Raw genomic sequence first — 12,409 nt, forward strand, 5'->3', positions numbered from 1 at the left:
TTGTCATTATTTCATTCATTACGTCGAGCACAGTCAAGGGCCTTTGTGTTAGAAACTGGAGATACAAAAAATGTGAAAATCAACCAATGAATGAACTTCTATTGTCTACTGCATGGCAGGCACAGTGTGGAAAAAGGCAGGACAGTCCTTGCCCTCAAAGAGTTTCCAACCTCATAGGGAAGATAACATTAAAAAAAAAAAAAAAAAAAAAACTACGGACAAGCTCTAGATTTTGTTCATTGGAAATATTCAACAGAGCAGAGGCACATAGGATCTGGAAAAGCTTTCTGTGTAGAAAAGAAAGTTATTGGGGACATTAAGAAAGCCGGGAGGCAGTGATAAGTTGGGAGAATATTCCCTCCATGAAGGCAGCCAGTGAAAGTGCTAGAAAGCTGGAGGAACAACAAAGAGGTCAGTGTATAATGCAGTGGTCCTCAAACTGTTTAAATAGGGGCCCAGTTCACTGTCCCTCAGACTGTGGGAAGGCCGGGCTCTGTCTCCGCCCCTCAGCGCATTTGCCATAACCCGCAGGCCGGGTGGTAGTTTGAGAAGCCCTGGTATACTTGAGGTTAAGTGTAAGAAGACTAGAAAGCTGAGGAGAAGGAAGCAGGTTATAAAAGCCTTTGAATGCCAAAACAGTATTTTATTATTAATCCTTGAAGTAATATAGGAAGCCAGTGGAATTAATTGAGTGGAGTGTGAGAAGAGTGAAATGGTCAGACCTGTTTTTTAGGAAGATCACTTGACAACTGCTGGATGTGGTAGGCAAACCCACCAACATATCTTAGTATTGGGAGATGAGGCCCAATAACAAGGGGGTAGCATTGTCAGAGAAGAGATCCAGTTTGAGAGGTTATATGAAACTTTGGCCCCAAATTGTATATAGTGTGTTGAGAGAGTGAAAATAAGTTCATTTTTGGACAAGTTCTGTTTAAAATATCCACAGAAAATCCAGTACAAGATATCTAAAAAGTACCAGTTTAAGTACCCGGTTGGAGACAGATTCCAGATTAGTGTTAGAAGAAAAGTTAAAGCTGGTTAATAGAGATGGGAATCATGCAAATAGACCTAATAATTGAATTCAGTGAAACAGATTAAGATCCCCAATTATAATGATGTAGAGGGAAAGGAGAAACAAACCCAGGCTGGACCCCTGTGAACTTCCAGTTAGAAGGCATGCCCTTGAAATACTCCAGTATACTATTAGACCAGAGGTTCTCAAACTAAGGCCTACGGACCAGATCCAGCAAAGAAGTCTGAGAAGGAAGGGTCAAAAAGGTAGAAGGAGAACCAGGAGAGAGAAGAATTGGAAAAACCTAAAGAGGAGAGAATTATCTGGAGAAGAGGGTAATAGACAGTATCAAAGTCTTCAAAGAGATAGTGGAGGATAAGGATTGAGAAAAGGCCATTGCTTTGGCAGTTAAGACGCCGTTAGTAACAGAGACTGCTCCATGAATACATGTTTAACAAATGCAGTTGATGTTAGGGAGTATTTCACACTTTGTATTTCTATAGCTAATACCTAGCACAAGAGCTGGCCTAGGGTAGTCTTTAATAAGTGCTTAATGATTCAATATTTCCTTATAAAGTGGCTTTTTTTTTTTAACTACCTGCAAACAAGCTCAGGTCTTGCCATAAAATTATTTGCTTTACTCTGCCATCCTTAAAAGTTATTGTCATCTCTTTTTCTTTAAGAGTTATCTGTCACTTGTTCCACTTTGATTACTTACTTCCACCATAACTCTTTTTATTTAAATTTTATAATTATAACATTTTTTTGACAGTGCATATGCGTAGGTAATTTTTTATAACATTATCCCTTGTACTCCCTTCTGTTCCGAGTTTTTCCCCTCCTTCCCTCCACCCTCTCCCCTAGATGGCAGGCATTCCCATACATATTAAATATCTTATAGTATATCCTAGTACAATATATATGTGCAGAACCGAATTCTGTTGTTGTTGCAAAGAAAGAATCGGATTCGGAAGGTAAAAATAACCTGGGGAGAAAAACAAAGAATGCTAACAGTTTACACTCATTTCCCAGTGTTCCTTTTCTGGATGTAGCTGATTCTGTCCATCATTGATCAATTGGAATTAGATTAGTTCTTCTCTATGTTGAAGATATCCACTTCCATCAGAATACATCCTCATACAGTATCATTGTTGAAGTGTATAATGATCTCCTCCTAGTTCTGCTCATTTCACTCAGCATCAGTTGATGTAAGTCTCTCCAAGCCTCTCTGTATTCATCCTGTTGGTCCATAACTCTTTATTATAATTACACATCACTCTTTTTTTTCTGAAATTACTTTGAGATTTTGAGTAATGAAAAAAACTCCTATGTAGTCCAAATGTAAAATTTCCAATTTTTCAAAAATATTCTTATTGAATTATTACAGTAAATAACAAAATAGAAATTAATGTAACCCATGAAATAGTAAATATAATGATGCTTCCTTTCATTTATGGCTAAAATCTGAAAATTTATTAAAATCTAAATAATTTCAAAAATCCAATCAATAAATATGCAACATACTGGAGATAGAAAAACAAAATTGAAATAGTGTCCTGTCATAGAGCTTTAAAGAGTTCACTATTTCATTTTATGTAAGTACTTTCCCTATCTTGACAAATTATAATACCTGCATCTTTAACAGATGATATTCATGAGTTGCGGAATCAAAGTAATCAATTCCCTGATGGCCAACCTGGTGACGAACCTCTTTGAACATTGCTATGTTGGTCTTTGGAAACAGTTATAGTGTTATAGACTATCTCCAGATCCATAAACAAAGTTTAACTTGGTAACAACATATCCCATGTTCTGTTGATACAGTGTTTAAGAACTCAAGACTTTCCATGCCACAATAAAAGGTAAAACTTTAACTCTGAACTAATGGAAAATTGATGTAGTAATTGTTTGTCTTAATAAAGATTCAAAACAGAATCATTCTGGAAAGAGCTTCAGAAGTTTTCTAATCTGCTTGGGTCACATATACTTTTTTTATAGATCATCATTTTGAGACAAGAGAGGTGCCCAACATAACACAGTAAACATCAGAAGTTGGTCTTCTGATCATCAGCATCATCCCTAAGGCCTCTGTCTCTGGAGCCAGTACTTATTCTACTGTTCTAGACTGACTCCGTAATAAGTGACTGATACTTAAACTGACTAAATTTAAAGAAATGGACTTTTTTCTTGATGTTTTCTCTTGTCTATCACAATATATATTTACAAGTTTTCTTATATCTCCCCTTTCTTGCACAGCCATACTTCTGCAAAAACTATCTGCAACTGAAACTTCTCTAGAGTTTAACAGTGACCTCTTTTTATTTTCAAACATAATTTTCAACATTCTAAAATCTTGTGTTCCAAATTCTTTCTACTCTCTCCCCTAGATGGCAGGTAATGTTTAAATGTGTGCAATTCTTCAATATATATTAACACAATTCTCATGCTGCACAAGAAGAATCAGATCAAAAAGGAAAAAAAAAAAATGAGAAAGAAAACAAAATGCAAGCAAACCGCAAAAAGAGTGAAAATTCTGTGTTGTGATTTATACTCAGTTCCCACAGTACTTTCTGGGTGCAAATGGATCTCTTCATCGCAATATCATTAAAACCAGCCTAAATCATTTCATTGTTGAAAAGAGCTACATCCATCAGAATCCATCTTGTTAACAGTGATCTCTTATTATGATAAATCCAATGAACTTTTTTGAGTGCTTAATACTTCTTGACAGTTGTGTAACATTTAACATTGTTGACAAATTCCTTCTCATTCTTTTTTTGGGGGGTTTTGTGACACTGCTGTTCTGATTCTCCATCTTCCTGTCTTAACTATTCCTTCTAAATATTCTTTAGAAAAAGGATCATCCATGTCTCATCCTCTGTGGGTATAATCCAATTCTGGGTTCTTTTTTCTTTCTGAGAAATCTGTATATCTAGATTTCATCTCTGTCCTGCATTTCAAACTTCCTGAATTCTCTTAAAGGCAGCATTCACTCAGGTCAGAAACCTAGGAGTCATTTTTATTTCATCCCTTTTCCCTACCCCACAAACATAGGCAGGTCCCAAGTATTGTCCATTCTATCATCACAACATCTTTTGCATCCTTCTTTTCATTCAGCCACCATTTTACCTCTTTCTTGGGCAATCCCACTAGCTTTTGTTGTTATTCTAGCTTCTTAATTTTTGATGTCCTTGTTTCCATTATTCCCCTTACCAATACTTCTTTAACATAGCTGCCAATTCAGTGCTTATAAAAAAAACAAACTGATGGTGTCACTACCCTTCCATACCTCCCAGATGCCCCAAAGGGAAAATACATAATCCCTTTTTTGTTATCTAAACCCTTCACTGTATGGCTCCAATCTACCTTTACCGGACAGCTACTAATCATTCCTCTCCACTTAATCTATCTTCTAGCCAAATTGGCCTACTTATTGTTGCTAAAACTTGACATTTCTATCACCTGCCTCTCATTGTGTCTATTCCCATCTGAAATGCTCACCCTTTTCATTTTTGTCTCTTGAAGTTTTTATCTTTTCAAGTATCAATTTAAGTCCCAATTCCTACATGATGTCTTTGCTGATCTCCCTAGTCTTTCCCTAGAATTTTTTTTAATATATTTTTAATTTATTTACCTGATAGATAATCTGCTCTGTCCTTCCTTCTTCCTCACCCCCATTTTAAATATGAATTCCTTAAATTCAGGAACTATTTCCTTTTTGTCATATCCCAAGCAGAATGGCTGACACAGATATAATCAGTCAAAAAGCATTAAGTGCCTTCGATGTGTCAGGTTCTATATTAGTCATTGGCATACAAATAACAATTCATAAAACAAGCTCTACTTCTATGGAGGAAACAACACATATAAAAGTGAACTAAGGATGTTTAATAGTTATTGAATTGAATTTCCTTTCATATCAAAAGATTAGAGTTGTGTATTTTTAAGTTTCCTTGAGTGAGCTTTCAAAACACTGAATCTTTCATTTTAGCAGGAACCTTGTAAATTCCCTATTCCAACTAGCTTGGTATAAGATCATCTCTGCTATATGCTTGGAAAATAATTTTCCATTAACTCATGAACATTCCTAATGGTAGGAATCCAGGCAACACTCGTGGCCTAAGTTTTCTGCATTGCTGAGAAGAAAACACATTGTATGTCAATTTATGCTTATGTCAGCAAGGGACAAAGGGTTCCTAAAGTCATTTTTATCTGAACAGTGAAACTTTTTTTTTTTTTTTAAAACAAAATTGAGTTGGGGGACTGTTAACCCTTTCCTAGGAAACCTGAAATGAGTCTAGGACTGTGGTAAGACTTTTTTAAAAAAGAAAAACTTTCATTCTCCTGAATTTAGAAAATACATTTCAGAGATAACATAGATAATATCATCTGATTCAACTCCTTCATTCTTTTTAAGGGAAGAAACCAAGGCCCAGACTAATGATTTGCCCATAGATAATAAAGTTCATTACCTGTTAGCTGAGTTAGGATTCAAATTCAGCTCTTTCAACTCAGCCAAAAACATTTTTTCTTTGGCCAAAAACAAGTATATTTTTAATGTTTAACTTCACTTTTGAAAAATCTCTAATTTCAAATGTATGAATGTGAAGAACTTTATGAAATGCCTTTCTGTTTTTAAACAAAATGCCTTTTTATTTAATTCAATTGGTAAAATTGTAACTAGGAATGATACTAGATTTCTGCTAAAAGTATGAAGATAAAGAAGGGTTTAAATGTGAACCAGAAAGTATTACTTTACCTAATTTCAGTTTTACTGAAATCAAAAACCTCTACATTCTTAAATTATTTTTAATTTATCTTTTATTTTTTTTTTTCCTAAAGGGTTTTAAAATTGGAATTAAACAAAGACAGAGAAGTGGAAAGAATACATAGCAATGGTGTCAACACCCTTGATATTGAACCTGTTGAGGGGAGATAGTAAGTTCATTTTTTGTAATTTAATAGAATTTCTTTATTAAGTAAATATGATCCCAGAACTTTGTCAATAAAAATTGCCAGCAAAAGCCAATCTTGAAGTAGTAAAAAACAAACAAATTACTAAATTGTTTGGACTTTTCAAAAGTAATTTTACACATGCAACCAAAACTAAGTACAAGTAGACAAGTAAAGAGCCCGCATAACTGGCTTTTGTGAAGAATTAATATTAGCACCACTGTCTAAATTTATATTTCTACAACTCTTGAAGATATCCAATGCTCTTTGCAAACATTTTACCATTTGGTCCTCATAAGCTTGATAAAGTAGGCTTTACAGTTGAGGAAACTAGAGTTCACAAAGATTATAATAGTCACATGACTTATAAGTAGATGGACCTAGAATTCAAATTTAGGTCTTATTCCAGCCTAGTACGCCTTCTGTTAATACTGTTGTTCAGCATAATAATATGTCAAAGTCTGAAAAACCAGTTTGTTCTCCTAGGATGGTTCAGTGTGACTATTACAAATTTCTTTGTAAAATGATAGCAAACCATGCTTTTATGGGTAGTACAATGGTAAACTATTTTGTTCAATGTCAAATTGTAATAAAATAGTAATATAAAATTGAATTTGTTGAACATTTAAGTATTTATTACATTTTAGTTATTTAAAATTTAGTCCCTTGATGGAAGTAAGCAATCAGTTATCACAAATAAATGGAAAATAAAAAAGTATCTTTCTTTTTTTGACAGCATGTTATCAGGTGGTTCAGATGGCATTATTGTACTTTATGACCTTGAAAACTTCAGCCGAAAAGTTCATTACACCTGTAAAGCTGTTTGTTCCGTGGGCAGGTATGTATTCAAAATGTGATTAGTAATCATAGAGCTAATATAAATATTTTCTGGTATAAATGCCAATTTGAAAATCACAGTATATTAAATGAAAGAATAAAATTGTATTCAAAAAGCACATAATCATTACCTCTAAATCCTCTTAATTTTTCAAAAATTAGCAAAAATATAAGGAGAGTTGTACTTTCCAAAAGACATTAGAATATACTTTTTAAAATGGGAATTTATAAATCTTTTAGCATTTTTTATTTCTTTGCATTAGATCTTCAGTAATCTTACATGTCCATCTTGGACATCTTGATGACGGACTAGCCTTACTCTAACTCCTATTGACTCCCAAACTAGTTTTCACTCTATTATGATATTTTTCTTTCTGATTTCTTATATGCCATTCTAGAACCTATCACTTCCCCTGACCTCCCAACATTGTCTTCTGATAATCTGTATCCTAGGTAACTCTACCTTTTCTTCTCACTTCTTAACTATTAAAACAGTAAAGAAATTCATGAAATCTCACCGATTTCACCCACTGTCTAAATTTGTGGTGCTTATTCTCCAGTGCCTCACTACTCTTCATCTTCTCTTATTCTTTACTCTCTCTCCTATTGTAGCAGTTTTAAGATCTTTTTTTTTTTTTTTTCAGGAAGTTCTCAACTCCTGACTTTCCACACTAACAGCACATTATCAGGCCTTTTATTACATTGAGATTCAGCAATCTGCTTAGTTTTCTGAACTCCTTTCTTTGATTCTCTGAAATTTCTTAATGTTCTTGATTATTTTCTGTTTTCCTCTTGTCTCAAGAGAAGCATTGTCTCTACCTGTTTCTGGGTCTGATCTTTGTTAAGTCTCCTGACTTAGTCAAGCAAATATCCATTTTGTCTTTTACAACTTCAATTTTTCTTTTTCCATTTGTATTTAATTTCCTATGGAAATTAATCAGTCATTAATGAAGAAATTATCAATTACTTTGTTATCCAGTCCCTGGCCATTCAATTATTAATTCTACATATCTGAAGTATACTCTCTCTGATGGAGTTTAAATGAAGAAATGCGTAGAGTATTGTTGTTCTTTATATTGAATAAAAAAGTCATTTCCCTTTCATTCTTGAAGTTCTTTATGTAGGTTGAGAGAAAAGCTTTTATTGTTATTCAGATTACCCTAATAAAAAATCAAGCCAAAAAAAAAAAAAAAAGTGCCTTTCCTCGATCCCTTTAATAAATTGCCCCTTGTCATTTTCTCCAACATAATCATATTTCTTTAAAAAAAAAAAAAAAAGTAGTCTACATTAGGTAGTACCAGTTTCCATCCACTCATGATCCTTAAGCATTTTTCAGTTTGATTCCAGATCAGCTAATCAGTAAACATTAAGCACTTAATATATGCTGGGCACCTTATTAGGCACTGCAGATACATAAAGAGGCAAAAAACAATCTCTGCCTTAAAGAAACTTACAAGCTACAAGATGACAAAAAAACAAACAAGTATGTATAAACAAATATAGACAGAGTAAATAGGAAATAATTAAGATAAAGGCACTATAATTAAGAAGGATTGTGAAAAGCTTCTTGTAAAAGATAGGATTTTAATTGGAAATTTGAGAGATCAAGGAAAGCCAGGGGGGAAAGCATTCTGGGCATGGGGAACAGCTAAAGAAATTGTCTAGAAATGAGAGATGAAGTTCCTTATTCATGAAACAACTAGGAGATCAGTGTCACTAGATCAAAAAGTACATGTTGGGAAGTAAAATATAAGTAGATTGGAAAGGTTGGAGCCCTAAGTTATGAAGGGCTTTGAATGCCAAATAGAGCATTGATCTTAGAGGCAATAAGAAACCACTGAATTTATTGAATAGGCAAATGATTTGGTGAGATCTATGCTTTAGGAAGATTTCTTTGGTAGCTGAATGAGGATGAATTGGAATGGAGAGAGACTTGAGGCAGGCAGACCTACTAGCAGGCTATTGCAGTAGACCAAACATGAGATGATGAGGGCCTGAACTAGAGTGATTAAATTGTCAGAGGAGAGAAGGGAAGTGGATTCAAGAGATATTGCAAAAGTGATACTGACAGGCCTTGACAACAGATTGGATGGGATGGATGGATGAGATGGAGAAATTTAGTGAGAAATACAGTATGACTCCTAGTGTTCAAGTCTGAGAGACTGGCTAGATGGTATTGTTATAGGGAAGAAGGGGGAAGGTTTTTGGGGAAAGAGAGGTCAAGAAGGTTCAAGTTAGAGAAAAAAACATTAGATTTGGCTACCAAGAATTCTTTGGAGATTTGATAACTTGAAACAGTTTCAGTGAAATAATGTAGAGAGTAGGAGGAGAGAAACTAGAGGTACTCATTGGAGATGGCCTTTTTACCATGTCTTGAAATTAATCTCTTAAAGGTCAACAATGACTTTAATTTCCAAATCAAATTTTCTCAATCCCTACCCCCTTTGATCCTTCTATATCTTTCTTTACTATTTACCATCTCTTCTCTGTTTATTCTCATTGCCTCTTGCTTTCTGAGGCACTATACTCTGCCTGTTCTGCCTTTCAATCAATCTCCCTCTGTTTCTTGAATCCTTATTCCTTAAAGTATAAGTTTCCCAAAGTTCTTTTTACTTCTTGATTATTCTATACCCTTAAATTACTCCCACCATCTACTTTTGCTTCTACTCATATTTGACTGAGAAGAAGTGGACAATATCCCACAAGATGACCAACTGGTCTACTAAAAATTAATGTTACCTAATTTCATTTGAACCTTACAAGAAGACAAATCTTTTATCTTGTACCTAATTGATTTGTTTTTCCATTCCCCAGAGAGACTATTCCAAATTTCTCTTTTCCCTTCAAACCACTCACACTAATCCCTTTCTTCAACTACTCTCCTAAGGAACTCAATTTATAGTTCACTAAGAAAATAAAAACTGTTAACCAAGAGCTTCCTCTTCTTTTTCTGCTTTTAATTTCAGTTTTTGATGAATTGAGATGAATTTAGTTTGTTTTAATTGCCAAGACACTTGCTTCATTTACCCTTGATCCCATCATTTCTCATATTCTGGATATTTTCCCCATTAATCTCCAGTCTCTCCCTATCTGCTGGTTCTTTCCCTGTCCCCTAAAAATTCACTAAAGTCTTTTCACCCTTTAATAAAAATTTTCAATAGACTTTGCAATTCCCCAAAACACCTAGAACTGTATTCAATCCCTCTATTTCCTCCAACATACTTGTTAACCCTTTAAATCCATCTTCAGTCTTATTACTCTTCTAAAGGTCTCTCCAACATAATCAGTAATTGTTTAATTGCTAAATCTGATCGTATTTTCTCTACTCGTCTTTTTGTTCTCTGCAGTATTTATCACTGTCAACCATCCTTTCCCTCCAGATGTCTGTAGGATATGTCATCTGAATAATCTGAATATCTTACTAGTATCTCACACTCAGCTTGTCCAAAATCAAGTTTATTTTTTTTTCTCCAAAAAACAAAAGAACAAAACCAAAACAAATAAATAACTCTTGCCCTTCTTTCTGACTTTTATTTCTGTTGGTGGTATGTACCACTAACTTTTCATATTCTCATTTTCACAATCTTGGTAAATGTTTGAATTTACATTCTTCTTTGAGTCACTGAGGAAAAATCAAATTCATCCTCTGTTCTTGTCAAGTTCTTTAAAAAAAAAAAACTTATTTAAAATTTAGATACAAAATAAGAAAAAACAAAATAGAAGAAAGACAGCAGGTTCTTTTTTTTAATTAATTAATTAATTAGATTTAATTTTTATAAAAATTTTATGCATAGGTAATTTTCCAGTTTTGACAATTGCAAAACCTTTTGTTTCAACTTTTCCCCTCCTTCCCCCCACCCCTTCCCCCAGATGGCAGGTTAACCAATACATGTTAAATATGTTAAAGTATAAATTAAATACAATATATGTATGCATGTCCAAACAGTTATTTTGGACAACAGGTTCTTAATAGCTCTATGTGTATTTCCAGGTGCCAGCTTCATAGTCCTTTCTTCTGTACCAAAACCCATCCTCCAGAAAAGATTCAGGTTTTTTAATAAGAAATAGGACTGCCTAGCTTCAGACAGCTCTGAGCCTCCTTGCAGGGGAGGAACAGCATGGGAAAGAGAGACAGTGTGTATGATTTGGGTTTGAGAATATCTAGGCTCTACAGCTGAGACTTGGAAACTTTGTATCTCAGTCACCTAACCTCTCAAATCCTCTAGTTTCTTATCTTTTAACATGCAGATAATAATATGTGTACCTATTGTACTTACTTCACAGATTGTCATAAGATTAAAAAGGAATAATGTATATGAAATATTTTGAAAATCTTAAAGGGCCCAGGCCTCCAAAACACTCTTCAGCTCAGACCATCAGCCTTCACTTCCCCCATTTTCTAGCTCCCCTTTATTCCATTAGAATGTAAACTTTTTGAGTACAGAGCTGTCTTGCTTTTTTGCATTTGTGTTGCCAATATTTAATAGTAAGTAATTAACAATGCTTTATCTATCTAAAAGCCTACTATCACTATTTTGTCTAAATGGTCTCCTACCAAGAGATTTCTACTTTGGCAATAATATCCACTTAATTGGTTGGAATTGGGTCCAAACAGTACTTCTGATTATCACATCCTCTCACCTTTTTACAAATCAGATTATCAGTAGGGCAAGTTAAAAATTTATCAGCTATTGCATTTTTAGCAGAAAAATAGTTGTCTGGATATTTGAAGTCCTCCATCACTCTCATCGTGCTTCAGTTCTAGGTATGTGATCTGTTTTCCAAACAATCAGTACATCCTCCTTCTGCTAAAGTCATTGTAATCTCTCTCCACAGTTTTATTACTCCTTTTTTTTCTTCCATTGATCCTTTCTTAGATGTTTTCTACTCTGCTTCTTGCTTCAGGTTCATGAATATCCTCATGTAATAATAACTGATTGTTTACATAGTACTTTAAATTCTGTAAAACACAGTTAGGTATATAGATAAAGAATGTTGTTATATCACATGACACATGATGAAACTGATACTCGGAGAAATTAAGTAACTTGACTAATGTTTCCAACTAAAAGGTAGTAAGTGAGGGTTTGAATTCAGATTTTCCCAATGCACAGTCTAGTAATCTAACCATTACCTTGCTGCTTTTCATATTAATTTATATTCTTAATATACAGTGTATATGGTCCTCATTAGGCATACTGCATTACTAGCTAATAGTACATTATTTCTATAGCTTATCTGCCATAACCAATCATTTCTAAGTAGTTTTCAAATCCATCACCTTCTTTCTATTCCCCTGTTTTTTTTCTGCCCCTTATTGTAAGGACTTTTTGGCAGCAGCCTCCTAAAAAGTCTTCCTACTTCCACTTTTTTCTCTGTATAAGACATACTTTTACATAATAGGTACTCAAATGTTCATTGAACTGAATTCTATTGTAACTCTTTACAGTGGTTGAGTCATCTTCTCTAAAGATCTTATGATTTCTTCACCCAATTGAAAAAAATAATCTAGAGTTAAACTTGATTCAGATTTAGAGAAAATGTTTTGGGGACTGAATAGATAATGAGGCAGTTCACATTTTTAACTGCTCTACTCATTCAAAGCTA

The 12,409-nt window shown here is 34.0% G+C and overlaps 1 protein-coding gene across 2 annotated transcripts in view; it reads left to right on the forward strand.

The window, feature by feature from the left end:
• Positions 1 to 12,409, forward strand: part of ERCC8 (ERCC excision repair 8, CSA ubiquitin ligase complex subunit) — a 59,290-nt gene that overhangs the window by 645 nt on the left and 46,236 nt on the right. For both annotated transcript variants that reach the window (XR_012484790.1, XM_074282429.1), the window contains exons 2-3: positions 5,855 to 5,950; positions 6,702 to 6,803. Coding sequence is in view for 1 of the 2 variants with exons in the window: in XM_074282429.1 (XP_074138530.1) it covers positions 5,855 to 5,950; positions 6,702 to 6,803 (198 nt within the window). In the remaining variant the exon portion in view is untranslated. The remainder of the gene's footprint in view (positions 1 to 5,854; positions 5,951 to 6,701; positions 6,804 to 12,409) is intronic.

This window comes from Sminthopsis crassicaudata, chromosome 1 (genome assembly GCF_048593235.1).
Source record: "Sminthopsis crassicaudata isolate SCR6 chromosome 1, ASM4859323v1, whole genome shotgun sequence".
Classification (NCBI taxonomy): domain Eukaryota; kingdom Metazoa; phylum Chordata; class Mammalia; order Dasyuromorphia; family Dasyuridae; genus Sminthopsis; species Sminthopsis crassicaudata.